Source organism: Chelonia mydas, chromosome 12 (genome assembly GCF_015237465.2).
Source record: "Chelonia mydas isolate rCheMyd1 chromosome 12, rCheMyd1.pri.v2, whole genome shotgun sequence".
Lineage (NCBI taxonomy): Eukaryota > Metazoa > Chordata > Testudines > Cheloniidae > Chelonia > Chelonia mydas.
Genome location: NC_051252.2, coordinates 10734618 through 10754984, shown reverse-complemented (window position 1 = coordinate 10754984; position 20367 = coordinate 10734618). Strand labels below are relative to the sequence as shown.

Below are 20367 nucleotides of genomic sequence, written 5' to 3'. Positions count from 1 at the left end.
ATCAGGCCTAAAACCTTGCCATGCTTACTAGAGCAAATCTTCACCTGAGGTGGTCAGGGCATAGTAGCCTGCATTACTGTTTAAAACAAAACTCATTGCTAAGTGTCAAGTTCCAATAGTTTACGTAATGAGATGTTTAACACTGTTAATCTTATCAATGTTTTGGACTGTGGATTCCATATGTAATATTCTTTCAGATTAGGAACACACTGAGGGCAGGATACAGCCAATACACCATAAAAGCCCACTAAGGAAAATAAGCATAAGGGATATAAGGAGGGAAGCAGGTGCCAATGGACACCATTCAGAGCACGTACCAGTGGAACTCCAGTCGTTGCTGCCAGGAGCTCAATGCTGGGTCAGAGACTCCCCTCCATGCTTTTCAGGGGCATTATCTAGCACCCTGAAAATATCTGCAGCTGTCAGTGACCTTAGTGGAATTTGTGTCCATCATCACTGAAAAGAAGGCAAGGAGATCAAGGAGAAGACGCTTAGGCGGGATAGCTGCCTCCATCTCTAACAAAGGATCAGCCCCCTGATTTGACTTAATAAGTTCATGTGCATGAATGTGTGCAGGAGGGGAACACTTCAAAGCTACCTAAAAACTGGGTCCTGAGCTGTTAAACTTGGCTCTCTAGCCAAACGACCTGAAAGATCAGAAAGGAGTTGAGATTTGGCATCAGATCTCAGCTGGGCCTCGCCAGTGAAATTCAGATCAATATCTAAATCCAGATGGAGCAAATGTACACAAATCAGAATGGGAGAAGGTGTTTGATCTAGGGTAATTGTTAATAGAGACATTAAACAATTGATAAAATGGTTATTCATAAAATGCTGCTCATATTCTTCAAATAGGCAAGTAAATACTTGACTTTATTTATTTTTTTTACACCAGCTTGATAAACATCTTATGTAATAATGGATTTAAGTTGATATCAGTTGTGAAGTACAATAATAGTGCTGGACACTTATATCAGTGCAGACCAGCCTTCTCCCTCCACTATCACTTAAACAATGCAGATGGTTGTAGCAGTATATATCAATGTCCTTTAGAAAAATTCTGCTTTTCCCTTTAGAAACTTTCTGGCACAGTCAATATCGCTAAATGTTTGTTGCTCATCCAACATATGCTGCCTCTTTCTGTTCTAGAGATTCTCCATCTGCTGTTTTGGCACCTTTCCTGAGTTCTTCCTCCATTCCTTTGTTATGTGTTCTCCCCACACAATATGAAGTTCCATGGTCTTCTTGTGTCTGCTTCTTCACTGCTGCTCTTTGAATTGATTCTCTTCTTTGACATCTTGCCTATTATGTGCAATCATAGCGGAGGAATAGTACCCGATATTTGGGCAAAGCTGTGCACAGTGGCAAATGTGCATTAGTTATATAGTTAGGGTTTATTTTTAGACTCATTGAGATCATTTGAAAAACTAAAACTAAAATTGCTGCATACTTGAGGGCAGCTTTGATGCAAACCCTCTCTGTCTCCAAATTTATGCTTTATTTGCCTCATTGAAGGGTCTCTGACGTATACTGTTCATACAGCATTTTTGCCAACTCCTAACATTCACAGAGCTAGAATCCTTTATGTCAATGTACTAGAGAGCTATACATAATATGAAGTACTCTGAACAAAAAATGGATCCTTATTGTACAAAGCTTGTTCATCATCCTCTATTCCATTTAGCTTCCAAAATGATTAGTGCATGCTCCCACTCATCAAATCATGAAGTAATTGAGAGAAGTTTTCAAATGTAATATTTATGAGCACTCTTTCAATTCACTTTGATGTTCAGGGTGTACTGCTGAAGGCAAACTGTTTACTCAAACACCTTGTATCGAATATACTGAGACTGAGCTGGGTGGGAAGGCCTATGGAAAGCATGCAAAGCAGCAAAAGAGAAGTGGAGGCTGTGCTGAGTCCCTATCAGTTATCTACTAGTAGTGAGAGGAAAGGCAAGGTTAAAAACAAAGGGTGAGGTGCAGAAGGTATTACCAGGTTTAGTTGTTTAAAAAAAAACCTACTTAGGTGACCTCATGTTCTCAGAGCGGGCAATGCCTGGATTGGGCGTGCCAGAGGGAGCACTGGGCTTCCCATTCAGAGCTGTATCCATTCTGCCTGTCAGAGTTGGCAGCAACAAGGGCCGGGTTCATTATCTAGGGGTTCCTTTTCAACAATACAACACAAAACCGGCTCGAACCCCCACCCAGTGACCTGGGACAATTACACACCACCCCCTGGGCACCTCTAAGAAGCAATACTTCCCCTCTTGTAAGCACAGAGTCTGAGTATAGCAAAAAACTTAATAAAAGGAGGGAAGTAACTCAGCATTAATTTGGGAAAACACCGAACTAGGGCTCAAACACAAACCATGAGCAAAAGACCCATCCCCAAGTAAGTTGGGCAGTGTCCTTTTCCCCTCAGGTCCTTAAGTCCAGCAACCCAAAAGTCCCTTCTCTGCACCCCACTCACAGTTGCTGTCCTTGGTCAGTGCAGATTGAGAGTTCAGAGGTTCATCCGCAGAGTTCACCTCCCACCCTGGGTATAGGGGGAGCGGGTAAGGAGGTACCTTACATGCTCCGCTACTCGGACACTCACTCGCTGCCCCTCTCCGCCAGCCAATTGCCATGCCTCTCTGTAGGGCTCTGTTCAGGCCCTCTCCACTGCTCACTGAGATGTCTTCAGGGCCCACCACTTTACAAAGCTCTCAGTGATTTCAGCTTTCAGTGGGGGAACCTCACTGCTGGTGCACACTGGGCAGCCTCTTGCATCAGAGACACTGTCCCACAGAAGGTCTAATGCTTAGTCCTCGGTATCAGTGATTTCAGCTCTGCAGCCTGTAACAAGACTCTCAATTGAGTCTAAATTAGCTCTTTTATTACACAGTGGAGAGAGGAAGGGTCAAGTGGTTCCTATGACCCTTAAGCAGAGTCCACACCACCAGGTTCAAGTACCTATTCCCACCCTCTCTCAACTCACTAGGCTTTGGAATCCATGTCCCCTGCCTAGCAAGTGCCATTTAGTTGAAGGTGAGTCCCTCCATAGGGATATGCCAAGTCCAGTTCTGCTGCCCTCCAGCCAAGAATTTGTCATCCCGACAAATCACACTCCATATTATACCAAATTCATTAGTTCCCCCGAAGGACCTCAGGAAACCCACTATGTCTTTCACAAGCCTGTGAGCTAAGTGTATTGGTTCTTCACTAGTCACCCCAGGTGCATCATAAGTTAACCATCTTACTGGCCTTATAACCCTGTCCCGCCTAGGGAGAGAATGGAACAAACTAAAACTGATTCAGAGAGTGATGTACTGAATTACCACTGACTCTTGACAAAAGCAACGAACGCAATTAGTGCTACCAAAAGAGTACAGAACCCTGGTCATGAGGGCTCTGCATGATGATTTTGGACATTTAGGAATGGAGCGGACCCTGGAACTTATTCGTAGTAGGTTCTATTGGCCCTGGATGAGACATAAAACTGGGCTACTCAGCTATCCTATTTATGGTATTTCTATGGACTCCATTACCATAGTAGTCAAGAGCCTCACAATCTTTAACACATTTAAACTCACAACATCCCTGTGAGGTAGGGCAGTGCTACTACCCCTATTTTACTGATGGGGAACTTTCTTTCCCCAAAAGACAAGCAACTTTTTCCACTTCAGCAAACTGTGCAAAGTCCCAGCACCGCCAGACTTTAGAACTTTGCAAGGTATTTGCAGCACTATTCTACCAACTCACCCTTAGAATCTAGCTTCGAGAGAGCTTGAGTATCTCTCTGGGGAAGGGAAAGCAATAAAGAGGGACTTGGAAGAAAAGCCATTTTATGTTCATAAGTACAGTCATACCAGAGGGCATAGCTATTGTTTTGAAAGGATAATACCAAGTTTGGATAATACCATGTTGTTGTGTATGGTATGTATAGGAACTCCCCCATTTACACAATTCTTTGTTTAAGTAGAGCAGTTCCACTTCATTATTTCCATTTATCTAACTGGATTTAGTATTTTGGTTAAACTGGTCACCAGAGCTGTAAATGCTCTACACATCTTACTGCTATTAAATCTACATTTTTCTTCATTAGTTTTAATTAGATTCCTTTCATAACCATCGGGATTGACATTGTTCAAAATATTTATCTCCAATTATCCATCCACCAAAACAAGTTCTTTGGGAATTCACTTTATGTGCCTGACCCTATACTTGAAGGACTGCTCTAGAATTCAAGACAGTTGTCAGGTTATGATTATGTTGGAATTTCATTCATATCTGAGTTTCTGAAGGTGCACACAGTATTAATACAGTCGCTGTGCTTTTCTGATCTGTGTTGCTTCCACCAACACTCACATAATTGAAACTGAAACATTCTAAACCTCTTAACGGTTCATTAATTTAACATCTGTTTAATTCCCCACAACTGAAGTGTTTTAAACAGAGAATAAAAATCCCCTTCTCCTCAAAGGCTTAGTTTTTGGTCTTGATTTGCAAAGTTATAATTGCACTCGTTCTTCAGGGCCAGCAAGACCCAACTTTTTAAACATAAAAGACAAGCAAGAAAGTTTTTACACATCATGAAGCAGCAAAATCGGCATGAGCCTTTTTTTCCCCACCCAGTGAAAGGTATTTGTGAAAACCTGATCATGTTCCTGAAGGACAGAACGTTCTCCAGAAAGTGATAGTAATGTATTGTTGTACCCGTCCTGACTGAATGAGGTCAAACTCAAATATAAGTCAGGTCTGATAACAGCAGCTTATTGTAAAATGTATTCTTTCCTTTACTTCTGGAGACTTTAGCTGTGGATCTTGCCGATTGTCAGAAAGTCCCTTTCCAGCTGCCCTCCTGCATAACGCAAGTAAATCCTACAACTCTGTAACAACATATATATATATTATACAGACCATGACAAGTCACTGTCTGTGCACCACCAAGTGGGCTGATTAGCAAATTGTTTGCTTGATTCTGCACAATCTCCATGTACATGTGTGTTGTGCTCTCACCGAGTGCTTAGAGTAAGGGTCTTGTATCCAGTTCCAGCTTTACTTTGAAACTAGCCCAGAGATGTGTTTCATACTGAATACTTGAGCTCAGCATACTTGACAGCATAAGTCCATCCATGGCTATAATGTAAGAGATACATCTCAAGGTCTTTCTATTCAGATACTTCATTTCAAACTTAGGGCACGGGGGAAACTTTGAAGGGTCTCACATGATGGATATTAGTCACTTTAGAGTCTTGATTTTCAAGTGTTTTCAGTCTCCTATTCCAAAGGCAGCCCTCAAGCTGGAGGGAGACGCTCTAAGCCGACGGGAGAGCTCTCCCGTCAGCTTAATAACTCCTGCCTCCATGAGAAACGGTAGCTGTGTCAGTGGGAGGAGATCGATGGCGGACCAGGTAACAGTCTTCAAATATGTGAATATCCGTTATAAAGAGGACTATGACCAATTGTTCTCCATATCCACTGAAGGTAGGACAAGAAGAAATGGGCTTAATTTGCAGCAAGGGCGATTTTGGTTTGATATTAGAGAAAAAATTCTAACTATAAAGATAGTTAAGCACTGGAACACACATCCAAGGCAGGTTGTGGTATCCCCATCACTGAAGGTTTTTAAGAACAGATTGGAACAACACCTGTCAGGAATGGTCTAGATTTACATCAGCACAGGAGGCTGGACTTGATGCCATCTGGAGGTTCTTTCCAGCCCTGCATTTCTATGATTCCAGGTTCCTTCTGTGCCTCAGCTTCCCAATCTGTGAAATGGGGATAATGACACTGGCCTCCTTTAAGTGCTTTGAGATCTATAATTATGATATTATTTTCCTTGAAATGTATATCCAGAGCTAATCCAGATTTTCATCAGTAAATAGCAAAATCTGGTTCTTTGGCTTTTTCCTGGAGCCTGATACCTGCCCAGCCAAACAATCCATTCCATGTTTTTCCCAAGACCTTGCTAGGCCAGGACTTGAGTTTCAGTGATTGATGTGGGCATTCAACCATGGTGGATGTGGTAAAATCTGACAATTCATTACATTAATAAATACTTCTTACAGTACTAATGGCTACCAGTGAACTGGCGTACAACAGCCACATCCTTCCTAGTCCTGCTATCCTGATGTCTGACAGTCTAGGTAGGAGCAGGGAGGGTTTCAGAAAATTAAAACATGGCCATTGGCCTGCTGGATGACCTATGGGTTTTACTAGTTCCACCAGTCTTGACTGAAACCATGATCAAGTCACCATTTGTAAAATGGGTGTCCAGCGCACATCACCTGAGTGACTGCCCTGTAGGAAGACTCCTTGAGAGTTGAGATTACCTTGAGTTCCTGCAAAAGACTCACTCCTGTGGGAGGCAAGTAACGCTTGCACAACATGGACTGTAGTACACACAGTGCCTCAGACTTAGTGAGGCTTATTTAATGACTTTGTGACTTTGCACTTCTATTGCAGCTCTCAACAAAGGGGATCTCAAAATATTATGTTACCAAATTACATTGAATATTGCAGGATGGTGATAGGCTCAAGGTTGACATTGGAATGCCAGTCTCTCAGATCTCATCTATATGTGGACACAGTCTCATGACATGATTCCTTCCACTTAAATCTTCAGGAGAGCTAGTGCATGTGGGTGTGGAAGGTCTACTACTGCGTGCCACGGAGCCCAAATCTGGGTGTAGACCTGCCACTACCTAGATCTTCTGCCATTGCCCCTTGTTCTAGTGTGGGTGGTAAGAACAGCTGTAGCAGCCAAGACCTTGGGGAAGAATCCTTTTGATCCCTCACAAAATCTCCCTGTGCCAAGTCCACCTATTGGAGCTTGGCACTGATTTGAACTTCTGGCAGGAGAGGAACTATTCCACCCTTATGTCCTTTCAATTCGGTTTAAGTAGTCAATTACTTTTTTTTTTTTTTTTTTAAAAACACCACTATAAATTTGCTGTTAGGAACACGCTTGTCAGAGTTAAGTGTGAGAGCAGTTAGCAGTCACTTTCCCCGCTACCACCATGTGTGTTCCTCTTCTCTGGACAGACTGACACCTGTGCTGCGTCCCACTGCTCCCGGCATACTTGTAAATATAACAGTTGTGTTGGTTAGCAGTAGGAGGTGTTCATGCGACAGGCCCTCAACAACTTTTTTGGACAACACAGTGCTGTAGTCCCTCTCTTATCAAGTGTTGTAATCACAAAGCACAACGTTCACAGTCGGAGCGTAGTGCTGGGAGCTCATTAGGAAATTCCGTGGTCTCATCACAAGAATGAAATTGGAAGTCTTGCTTGCTTTCCCAGAAAGGCAGACCAGGGTGGGTTAAATGCTACTAAGGCTATGTCTACACTGGCAGAGTTACATCGCAGCAGTTACAGCGCCGCTCAGAGAGCGCTGAAGGGAAACTGCTGTTGTGTGTTCACAGTGAGCTGCCTGTGCAACAGTGTGTTCACATTTGCAGCACTTGGATGGGTATTTGGAGCGGTGCTCTCTGGCCAGCTATCTCACAGAGCACCTCTCCCTCTTTGGCCGCTAAGAGTTGTGGGAAGGTTGAGGGGGTCTTGTCCCAGTGCCCTGTGATGCATTGCTTCGCATCCCAGCAATCCCTGTGCTTCCATCTGCATTTGGCGTCATCTTTCAACGGTTTGTGTATTGCGTGCTCTGCCTCTTCGGTCTACAGGAATGGATCCCGTATTGTTGACCAATGTGCTGCTTGCTCTCACTAACACGTCACGAGTGGCAGTGAAGTTATTCCTTAAACTACAAAGGCAGGAGGAGTTCGACATTGATCTCGCCACGTGTAGTAGCTACGACACGAGATTGCTTGTGCATTCATGGAGATGCTGACCACAGTGGAACGCTGCTTTTGGGCTCGGGAAACAAGCACTGAGTGGTGGGATCACATCGTCATGCATGTCTGGGATGACAAGCAGTGGCCGCAGAACTTTTGGATGAGGAAAGCCACATTCATGGGACTGTGTGAAGAGCTTGCCCCAGCCCTGCGGCGCAAGGACACAAGAATGAGAGCCCTGTCATTGAAGAATCACATGGCAATTGCACTGTGAAAGCTGGCTACTCCAGACTGCTACCGATTGGTCGCTGACCAGTTCAGACTGGGAAAGTCGACTGTTGGACTCATATTGATGGAAGTGTGCAGGGCCATTAATTGCATCCTGCTCCGAAAGACTGTGACTCTGGGCAATGTGGGTGACATTGTGGATGGCTTTGCACAAATGGGCTTCCATAACTGCGGAGGGGCGATAGATGGCATGCAATTCCAATGCTGGCACCAGACCACCAACTACATTAATCGGAAGGGGTATTTCTCTATGGTTCTCCAGGCACTTGTGGATCACCATGGCCGTTTCACAGACATTAACGCAGGCTGGTCCAGAAAGGTGCATGTCATGCACCTTTGGAACACTGGCCTGTTCAGGAAGCTGCAAGCAGGGACTTTCTTCCTGGACCAGAAGATCACCATAGGGGAAGCTGATATGCCCACTGTGATCCTGGGAGACCCTGCCTACCCCTTAATGCCTTGGCTTATGAAGCCATACACAGGGCACCTTGACAGCAGCAAGGAGCAGTTCAACAACAGGCTGAGAAAGTGCAGAATGACTGTGGAGTGTGCTTTTGGCCATTTAAAGGCCTGCTGGTGCTGCCTATATGGGAGACTGGACCTGGCCGATGACAATATTCCTATGCTTATAGCCGTGTGCTGTATGCTCCATAATATTTTTGAAGGGAAGGGTGAAAGCTTCACTCAAGGCTGGACTGCAGACGCTCAGCGCCTGGAGGCTGAATTTGAACATCCAGAGACCAGGGCTATTAGAGGGGTGCAGCGTGGGGCCATAAGGATCAGGGATGCCTTGGGGCAGCACCCAGGGAGGTGGGGTCGCTCTAATACAAAGTATTTCAGTGGAGTTTAAAGGTCTGGCTCCTTTTTGCCTCCTCAAATATTTCTATTTAAAGATTTCAAATAATGGCAGGAACATAATAAGCCTCTGCCAATTTCACATGAAATACTAGAGAGATTATAGTGATGCTGCTCCAGTGCGCTGAGGAACCGCTAGATATACTAGTACAAGTGGCGTCATTTAATCAGTTCACTAGAAAATTATCCCCTTTCTAGGAAAATAATTACATGTAATCCACTTGAACACATAATAAGGATCTGTGTTAACAAAGAACAGTGAAACTGGATACTGAAGTTGCATCAGGCCAGTGCATTAAATATTATCAAGCCAAAATGCAGGCTTGGGTTTACCTGACCTGGCTTTTTAACCAGCATTGTTTTGCTGCTACATCATTTTTTGTGCTCTTATGACAACTCAATGTCTGTCTGTATATAAACAATGTTGCATAAGGTATTAAGGTGGTTTAAAAAGTGTAAATAATTATAGAATACTAAAATTATGCATTTGGAGGGGAAGATGCCCTCCATTTCCCTTTATGGGTTAAAAAAATTGGTTACTTTAACTTAATTTGGACAGCATATGGTAGAAGGACTGTGATGCTTTGGGGGTTCACCCAGACTGGTTTGGGGTTCTGTCACCGCCTGCCCTGTAACCCTGGGTGCTGTGCAGCTTTGGCTCAGAGCCCTGACACCAGCAGCCTGCTCACAGTATCCTCACACTGACTTCCACCACCTTGGCTATTCCTTGCAGGGTGACACCAACAACCCTTCCTGTCCCAAGCCACCCCAAAACGGTCTCCCCTGCAGTGTCCATGCCCAAGAAGTTAAGTTTGCTTCCTCCAAAGTGACAGCACACATCAGCCTGTTAACATAGGACTTGAGTACCCAGAAAGATAATAGAGAAAATAATGAAGCGATTTGCAAACAACTAGAAGATAGTACGATGATAAGTAACAGTCAGCATAGATTTGTCAAGAAGAAATTATGTCAAACCAACCTAATAGTTTTGGGTTTTTTACAGGGTAACAAGCCTTGTAGATAGAAGAGAAGTGGTCAGTGTGGTATATCTTGACTCTAGTAAGGCTTTTTAAACCATCTTGCATGACCTTCCCATAAACAAACTAGGGAGATACAGGCTAGATCAGTGTTTCTCAAATGCAGCCACTATGGCTGCATGCAGCCACCGGGGCTTTTCTTGCGGCTTTTCTTGGTTGGTGATGGGGGAGAAATTGGGGCTGCAAGGTGGATTTGGCTCTGCCCCCCACCTTGAGCCACTAATGTAGGAGGCGTTGGGGCTCAGGCTTCCTGCCTCAGCCCTGGTGTGGCAAGCAGCAGGCTCTGGCCACATGGTGGCAGGCTCTGGTCACGAACTCCGACCATGGGGCTTTGGCTACACAGCAGTGTGCTCCATCCCCCGGCCACTGGCCTGCAGGCTCACACACACACCCTTATTGCCCCTGGCCCCCGCTGCCACCCTTGGCCCCTCACCCATACATCCCATCACCTTTCCCCCACTGTCTTCCTTACCACCTCCCATCCAACACTTAATTTGTCCCCCAGCTTGCCAGGGCTAAGTAAGTCTGCTATGAAAAGTGATATTTGCGTAGTTGTTAATATCACTTTTCACTGCCTCCCAGCTAGCTAGCTAGCCTCTGCTGTGAAAAGTGATATTAACAAACATACAAATATCACTTTTCACAGAAGCAAACTTACTAGCTAGCAAGTCTACAAAAAACAAACAAACCCCACAACCAAAAAAGCAAAAGAAACAACAACAAAAAGACAAGAACATGCAAAGCACCTTATTTGTGTTTCTATTCTGTTTAGGGCCAGTAAAGAATGGAGACAACTTTATGTTATTACTGAGATTGCAAAAACACCCCTATATAAATTACTGTGATTGGACATTTGTTTTCCCTAAAGTTAATTAACTATTTTAGGAAAAAACTGTCAAAGCGTCCATCAGTGAGAGTTGGTGGCTGCACTCTGAGGCCACCAAAAATTTTGTTATGAGAACCCCTGGCCTAGATGGAGCTACTGCAAGGTAGGTGCATAACTGGTTGGAAAATGGTTTGCAGAGACTAGTTAGCAGTAGTTCACAGTCAAGCTGGAAGGGGACAGAAAATGGGGTCCCATAGGGATCAGTCCTGGGTCCAGCTCTGTTCAATATCTTTATCAATGATTTAGATAATGGCATAGGGAGTATACAAAAAAAGTTTGTGGATGATACCAAGCTGGGAGAAGTTGTAAATGCTTTGGAGGATAGGATTAAAACTCAAAGTGACCTGGAGAAATGGTATGAAGTACATAGGATGAAACTCAATAAAGGACAAATGCAACGTACTTCACTTAGGAAGGAACAATCAATTGCATACATACAAAATGGGAAATGACTGCTTAGGAAGGAGTACTGCAGGAAGGGATCCAAGGGTTATAGTGACTCACAAGCTAAATATAAGTCAACAGTGTAACACTGTTTAAAAAAAAAAAGCAGCAAACATAATTCTGGGATGTATTAGCAGGAGTTTTGTAAGCAAGACACCAGATGTAATTCTTCCACTCTACTCCACACTGATAAGGTTCTGTCCAGTTCTGGGCTCCACATTTCAGGAAAGATGTGGACAAATTGGAGAAAGTCCAGAGAAAAGCAACAAAAATTATTAAAGGTCTAGAAAACATGAACTCTGAGGAAAGATTGAGAAAATTGCGTTTGTTATGCTGAAAAAGAGAAGGGGAACGACAGGATAAATTTTCAAGTACATAAAAGGTTGTTACAAGACCGAGTGAAAAATTGTTCTTGTTAACCTCTCAGGATAGGACAAAAAACAATAGGCGTAAATTACAGCAAGGGAGGTTTAGGTTAGCCATTAGGAAAAACTTAACTGTCAGGGTGGTTAAGCATTGGAACAAATTGCCCAGGGCAGCGTCTCTCAAATTGGGGTCTGCAAGGGTACTCCAGGGGGTGTGCCAGCCCCGCTGATCAACTCCTCTTCCTCCCCAGTTACAATAAAACAAAACATGCTTTCTAGAGACTAAAACTTAACTTCAGCAAGTTACAATCTTTGTCTAAACAGTTGCTCGCTTATAGTCAGTTCCAGTTACTCTCTGGTTTTCTGGCCACGAGGATCCACTTTTCATGAGCTCAAAGGGCACTGCTATCCCTTTGTTCCCTAGGTGATGGATGCCAAAATAGCCTTTTCTTTCTGCTTATATTTCACAGTCTGTCTGTTTCATGAGACAGGAAGGCTTCCTGGGGGTGTAGGCCCTATCCCCTCTTGTGATCATTAAGTGGGCTTCCTCCCCGTTAATTAACTTGATGGCTTTGTTTACCTTATATATAGATGTACTTTTCACCATTCTCTGAGGTATTACCTGGTTCAATTTACACTGAAAACACAGGGAAACAGGAGAAATGCATTCCTTTGCCTAGGACAGGCACTGCAGAGCTCCCTGGGTCGCAAGGGCAAAAAACACACTCCTATATTTCTGCAAGTGTGAAATACTTGTGGCTATGTTCTCACCACTGGTTGATGCAGTAGTGCAGCAATGACTGGAACAGATAACTGAAGATGGACATCATCGTGATCAATTTCTCAAACACCACTGCCCCTCCTATTTTTTTTTGAAGACTCCTGAGGCCAGATTGACTGGCTCTGCGTAAGGGCTAATGGTAGGGAAAACATAAAGAGATCTCCCAATTCTCTGTACCCCTATACAGGAGTTGGCCATAATGTGGCTAGGGAGCAAAAAGCCTTCTGTTCCTTGCTAGCGTTCTCCATTTGTGCTTACCTCAGGATGCCAATCAGAGGGAAATGTGCCCCCTCAGTCTATCACCATCCCCATGCTCTGCTCCCTTTGCATAAGTCTGAGGAGCAGGGCTCCCTGCCTGTAGAACTCCAGGCTAAGAACTGGATGTGAAGAGATCAGGGTGTCATTCTCCTTCCAGTGGACCCCTTGAAGTCTGTGGGTACAGAGAATCCCCAGTAGTTTCAAAACCTTCTGGTGGAAAATTGTTTCCACTGACAAACTTCCCAAGTGAACGGACAGAGACTTGAGAGGGGTCTCTGTGCAGGGAAAAAGGGCTAGTAACTTTTTAAAATGTAAGCTTAGGCATCTATTGATGTGTTCCCCCTCTGCTTTCCAGAACAGTTCCATAGTGACGTTAAATTCAAAAGTTAACCAACTAAATTAGGCTCCTGGTTCTGAACATTCAATTGAAATTAAAGAGCAGTACAATTTTAACTCCTCCCCCTTATTCATGTATTTTTGCTGCAAAATGGCAAAACAGGTAGCCTTAAATCACTAAACATCTCTCTTTGTGTCATTAATCACCTACTTATCAAACTCAGGTTTTCTAGAAAAACTCTACCTCAGTCCAAGATGTAAGGACGTAATGGTCCCTTCTGGTCTTAAATGCTATAAAATTACAGTACAGCAGATAACTACAGTAAATTTTTTAGAGCATGCAGTATTGTAAAATTCAAAAGCTTAGTAGAATATTTGACGGTTCTCAGGGTAGCCAGGACTCTGAGTCACCTTGTTACCCCCCTTCTCCAACAGCAGGCAGACTTGCCTGTGCTTAAATGGGCGTCAGCTGCCCGTGGAGGCTTGGAGCTCCGGGGACAGGCACAGGCGGTAGGGGTACCCCGCAGCTCCCTGCGGCAGGAGACAGCTCCTGACCACCGCAGGCTGAAGACATGGAGCTCGCTGGAAGTCATGGATTCCGTGACTTCCACAACCTCCATGACTAAACTGTAGCCTTAATTATTAACAATATTGCGTGATGTATGTATGGTTAGTGCATAAAGAGTTACATAAGTGTCCTGAAAATATGTTCCTTAAATATAGTCAGACTAAGCACTCTAAGTAGAGCGTATAAACAGGTTTGTGCTAGACAAAAAAAAGTGGATTCACCAGTCTACCGGGTCAAGCTTTGTAAGCCAGAGACAACGAAAACACATTTGCATCTAAGGTAAACAAAGTAATCACATCAGTAGGACGAGCTGGTTTTCAAGAAGACAGCATGGCTTCTGCACATCAGCATGGGAGAATTTTATCTGGTGACACACTTTAAAAGAATACATTTGAAAGGTTTACTGGACTATTAGAAGGGAAGAGAACCCCTCAGTTATCCATCACTTAAGGGGCAAGAGGCCAGCTCTCCTGGAATCCTTTAGCCAGGTGGGTGAAGATGCTGAGAATTGGTTGTAGATGAGAAACTGCCTGAGACCAGGATTGTAAACTATTAAGTTTTAGACCCTAGAAAGCATATTTTTACTTTTGTTTTGTTTGTAACCACGTTTCTTTTTCTCTTGGTTAGTATCACTTAATGTATGATACTGTGAGCTAGTGAGGAAATATCTCCTTCTGCCCTGTCTTATTTGTAATTCAGAATAACCAACTTATTATCCATATCTTGTTTTCAGTGAGCTCAAGGATATTTCAAAGTTTTGGGGAGAAATGGCTTACTGTACAGATCATTGCAGGCTGACATACCATATGAACTGCTATACTGGAACAGACCAATTCTCCTTGAAATCTAGTATTCTGTCTCTGACAGTGGCTTAAAGTAGATGTGTTTCTAGGAAGGCACCTTGTATGTTTTCTTGCATTTGTATGTAATAACCTGCCCATTAGGCAGTAGGTTTCTTCCTAAGTTTATGTGGTTGGCTTATTTTATGATACAGGTTTGTATCACTTCAATTTTGATCCTACATAATGTAACTGCTACAACTTATATAAAAGTCTCATCCTCTCAATCCTGCTAGGCCCTTGGCCTCTCACGTGGCAGTAGTTCCACAGGTTATGCATTGTGCAAATTATGTCTTCTCCTCAAGTCTTAATTTCTTGTTAATTTCACTGGGTGTTCATTGCCTCCGAGCAGCATGGGTGACGATCCTGCCAGATTTCACAGTAATAACTTAACACTTTTACAGCACCTTCACTGACACAGATCTCAAAACACTTCAGTAAGTTTATCCTGTGTCTTTGGAGTATTATTTCAACTTTTATAGACTGGTTCCTCGTGTTATAGTTAAGTGACTGGCCTAAGACTGCATGGGAAGTTTGTGGCAGAACTGAAAACAGAACCTCTGTTACCCAAGTCCAAGTGTGTTTGGGCTAGAAGACCATCCTCCCTGTTTAAGGCTTTGTCTTCAATTCAAGTTTTTGTTTTGTTTTTTTATTTACAGGGAAAAAACACACAAGTGATAGAATTTTACAGTGAGCTAAGTAGAGACAACGCACTGGAAGGGTTTACCTTGAGGTAGCTAAACAAGGTCAGCACCGTACCTCCTTCTGGGCTTGACCTCATCTAGTTTACATGGCAGTAAAATACAAGTGCCTTGTCTTCTGTTTCCACAGAGGGCTAGCTAACACACAGTAATTATCAGCTGGTGCTAAAAAAACAAAAGCTCTTTTCCTGTCAGTGAGCCTTTACAAGTAGGAATGAAGATCCTGACAACTTATTTAGGAGGCAACCTGAAAGCATGAAGAAAGATGCGAGGGTGGTGGTCTATCAGGTTGCATTCTTCCTTCTGAGAATATATTGAACCAGAGTTCCAGCAGTGTATTAAGGGTTATGGGGGCTTGAATTTCTTTCAGAGAATAAAAAAAAATCCAAGGTCCTGACCTGAAGTAATTAAATCTCATTATTTAACCTGGGTCTGTTGGTCCACCTCAATTCCATTCCACCTATCCAAAATAGTGTTCCTGTGTTTCATTACACAGCTGCTGCATTTCAGTGATGGGTGAAGTGATCCACTGCATACAGTACCTATTAGTAAGCACTTCAGAGAGCTTTGAAAGGCAGGCACTATAGATCTGCATAGTGGTAACATTAATGCTCTGCAGAGTTCAAAGAAAAGCATGAAACAGAACTAAATGTGGTATTGTTTTTAGCATTTTGAAAGCATAGGATTTGTCCTACTGGATTTGATCACTGGTCCAGCAGTGGCCTGTGCTGCAGGCAAGGGGGAAAAGAAACCTTATAATTCATACACAAAACAGATCATCTCTAGCACTGGCTGTATCTAACACGTGGCTTTGTCTTTTCCAGACAGCGCAGACAGTGCTACTTGTGGTTGCTGTATTCTTGATTTCCTGGCTGCCACACCACATTATCACCATGTGGGCAGAGTTTGGTCAGTTTCCCCTGAACAACATCTCCTTCACTTTTCGCATCATCTCTCACTGCTTAGCCTATGGGAACTCTTGCATTAACCCCATCATCTATGCTTTCCTCTCGGAGAACTTCCGCAAGGCCTGCCGACAAGTCTTCACCTGCAGGTTCCTCCTGCGGCCAACTCCTGCTGAGAAGCTTGTGAGAATACGCCTGGAGAACTTTTCTACCACCCACTCAACGACTAACGTGTGACCTGGGCATAAAAAATAAATGCATTTCAGTAGAATGTACTGGAAAAACAGAGAAGATGGGGAGGGGGAGGACCCCACTTTTATAGATATGATTCTGGAGCAGAGTGCCTCAAGAGTGATTCATTCATCATGTCAATGGAATCATGAGCCATTCCTTAATGCAGCTGTTAGCATACTTCACACAGGAACAGCTGCTGCTAACCACTAGATTCTATATAGCAGAAGTGCTCAAACACACCACACAAGCTCCTAAATACTTCCAGATTCACACAAAGAGGCTGAGGCATAAGTTTAGATGGAAGGTGGAGTTTTATATCTGATAAGAAAATAATTCAGTTCTGTGTCCTGCAAAGAGCAGTCAAGCTGAATACAAACTGGGATGTGGTTTATTAATGATAAAGTATTGGGAGAGATGGCTTGAAATAGTTAGGAAAATGTCTTGTTGCAAAGTCTCTAATGCTACTGTTGTATCTTAAATCACATCTGGATGTCAGTGTTTCTAGTGTATGTGAGCTGCATTTATTTTTAATTAATTTGCTGAGACTGGGTCTCCCTTCTTCATGACAGGTTTTCCTAGCCCTCTTTGACAGAGTAAAAGAAGCTCAGTGCATTCATGTAACTGACTAGAGTCACAATTTATGTCTCAGAGGTCTGAATATTTATATTTGTCTGCTCTGTATCACCTTGCATATTTCCTGGTTTGAATGTTAGTACCAGTTACATTCAGGAAAACATCATCAATCATTGTCTCTAATGCTGGTCTGTTTAGGACCAGCGAGGGGGAGACAGCGAGATTTAAAACTAAAACTCTTAAGAGTATATTGTTAAGTGTCAGTGTCTTTCTGTTCAAAGGTATTGTTTACACAAGGTTTTGTTTGTACACATACTGTGAGCCTACCTTGCCAAAGCATCAACTGTACCATAGCAACCATCATTCTGAGGCCTCTGAACTGAGCATTATTGCTGTATAAAGCTCGTGTTTGTAAATATACAAAGTGCCATGCTAGTTCATTTTTTACATTGTATGGCTGAATATTTTATTTTTTCCACTGTTACGTAATTTGAAAACATTGCATTAAACATTGTGTTTTGCAATTCAGATTGAGCAGTGTTGAAGTGACCCAACAGAAGGGGGGGGGGGGGGACTTGCAAGCTGCTCAAGGGACTTAAAATAAAATCCTTTTCACAAAACATTACAACAACCACCTTTATTAAGGTTTTATGTATGGTTTTCAAAGGGTTAATAAATGGTTTATTGATTAACCAATGTGCCAAACGGGTTGCTTATAACCACGTATAAAAGCTTCTACTGCTATAATCATCTGTAACATATACTAATGTCTGCAGCATGGTTATAATACCTGTCAATCACTTAACCCTTTACCACTTTATAGTTTATACCTTAATATGTGAGCAAAACATAGTTCATAAATTTCCTGGGATCTTAAGACCACACCAAAAAACTAAGGCTCTCTTCACTGTCCCTCATCATAACCTGAGGGCAGAATTATCTTGTCTGATCCACATAGTGGATACCTTATTACATTTCTTCGCTCATTTCCCTTGAAGAACTCTTGATATCAAGGAAATGTGTGTAATGAGGAAGAAAGAGCATTATCGAGTAGTTCCAGCATGGGACTGGAAGTCAAGAGTCAAAACTCATGTAACTGAAAGAGTCAATTTCCCCTGTAACATGGGGATGCTATATACCTCCAAATTGGCTGGTGGGAGCTTAAACTGGTTAACTACAAGATGTACTATACACAACCAAGATTTGCAACAGTGAAGAATGATGAATTTTGTCCTGAGAACTTAATTCCACAATGAGACGTTTAGTCCATTGTGTACAATAGCTAAATAATGGGAAGAAGATTCAAACTCTGGTATCAAAAATCCAAAACAAAAGCCTTCACTAAAAGTAAAAAGTCTGCTCCATCTGCTCAGGTGGTAGACATAGCCATTAAACCTAAGGACAACAACACATTCCATTAGACTGGTGCCAACTGAATATAGAAGCTAATGAAGTAAGCTGCTACAATATAGCTTTGTCCCTTGTCTTGTATTAGATCAAAGACATTTAAACACCACATGCATTTCAGGCTCCCTTTCTCAGTGAACCTCTGACAATGGACTGGAATAGAGATTCAGGCTCTAATTAAGTGTCAGCATTTTGCCTTCAGAGACATGTAGTTGCCCAAACAAAAATATACAGCCTCCCTCTTTAGCATCAGACAGTCTTGTAATCTTTTAATGGAGCACAAAACACTGAAAACAGGAATCTGAAAAGGAGAAGAAGTTTGAAACCAAATAATAGAATCTAAGGCCAGAAGGGACCTCCAGATCATCTAATCTGATCTCCTGTGTATCAGAGACTACCAACACCTTCTAGCATTCGCACACCAAGCCAGCAACAAAAATTAGATCACGGTTAATTGCACCCCTAAGACGACTAAACTATTATGTACCACAGGCAGAGAATAGGTGGGACTGAGGAGCGCCAATGCTGGAGGCATTGCAGTAACAAGGGATTAAGTGAGAGAGACCCAGATGATCCTGACAAGCAACCCACACACCACCCTGTAGAAGAAGGTGAAAACACCCCACAAGTCACTGCCAATCTCACCTGAAGGAAAAATTACTTCCCAACTCCACAGATGACGATCAATTAGCAGCCAGCTAAGCACCTGAGAGAGTGAATGTTCACTACCACCTCAGCACACCAGCACACCCCATCTAGTGTCCCACTGCCAGCTGTGGCCATCTGATGCTTCAGAGAATGGAGATAACTCCAGCACATATGCTACAGGGCTTCAGCCAGTCACCTGAGATTTTAGGATCAGACATAAACCAGAAGAAACCCTCAGGGCTGCCTCCCACCATCACAAGCCACCTTATCATACGATCCCACTCAAATTTGTCCAGCTCTCTCAAAACTAGTTAAGTTGTTTGCCCCAACTCCTCTGAGCAGGCTATTCCAGAATCTCACTCTGATGGTTAGAAACCTTCTAATTTCCAGCCGGAATTTGTTCCTGGCCAGTTTATACCTATCTGTCCTTTGCTGTCATTTAGCTTAAAAAGTTCTTCACTGCCTCTGAGGTTTATCCCCCTCTCCCCCCCAATGTATTAGAGAGACCAATTATATCCCCTCAGCCTTCTTTTTGCTAGACCAAACAAGCCAAGCTCTTTCCAGTCTCCTCTTATAAGACAGGCCTTCCATTCCCCTGATCATGACAAGTAGCCCTTCTCTGCACTTGTTCCAGTTTGAATTCATATTTCTTGAACATGGGTGACCAGAATCATACACAGTATTCCAATGACCAGTAACTTATACAACAGCATTAATACTTTCCTAGAAATGCCTTGCATGATACATCCTAGGATCACATTTACCTATTAAGGTCCACCTGTAACTCACGAAAGCTTATGCTCAAATAAATTTGTTAGTCTCCAAGGTGCCACAAGTCCTCCTTTTCTTCATCCCATTTCTATTACTCCAGTCTTCAAGGTCATTCAGTTCCTTCTCTATAATATTCTGATTCTCTTCTGTATTGACAATGCCTCAACACACTCCTACTTTTTGTACCAAGATCACTAACGAAAACATTAAATAAGACTGGCCTTAAGACTAATCCTTGAGGAATTCCACTGGTGACTTCCCTCCAGTCCAACAGTTCACCTTTCAGCAAACCCACTCCCTTCTGCTCATTAGCCAGTTTCTTACCCACCTTATCATTTATTAATCCCCATCTTCTCTAATGTAACTAATTTCCCACGTGATACCCCAACAAATGCTTTATTGAAGTCCAACTATATTAACTGCATTTCCCATTGCATTTCCCTGATCTGAAAAATCATTAAAATTGATTGGGGTGCCCTATTTGTCTTAGAGAACCACATTATTAATTATTATTATTACTACAGACTGCAATGCGAAACACAGAATTACAGGCTCTCTTTACATAGCGTGACTGTAACGGGGTCGCATTCATCTCTCACGAACGTTCCATGTGCCTGCATTCACTATCTTAAGTTTGTGGTAGGTCTTTGGTGACTTAGCCCTCTGGCCGAGTCTCACACTTTGTATGTGAAATAAAAAC

At 42.9% G+C, this 20367-nt stretch overlaps 1 protein-coding gene across 1 annotated transcript in view; it reads left to right on the top strand.

Annotated features, from left to right (window-relative positions):
• Positions 1-16307, top strand: part of LOC102942943 (galanin receptor type 1) — a 31000-nt gene extending 14693 nt beyond the window's left edge. The window contains exon 3 of the mRNA XM_007053984.3: positions 15954-16307. Coding sequence (XP_007054046.2) covers positions 15954-16271 — 318 coding nt within the window. The 3' untranslated portion in view covers positions 16272-16307. The remainder of the gene's footprint in view (positions 1-15953) is intronic.
• The last annotated feature ends 4060 nt before the right edge of the window (positions 16308-20367 follow it).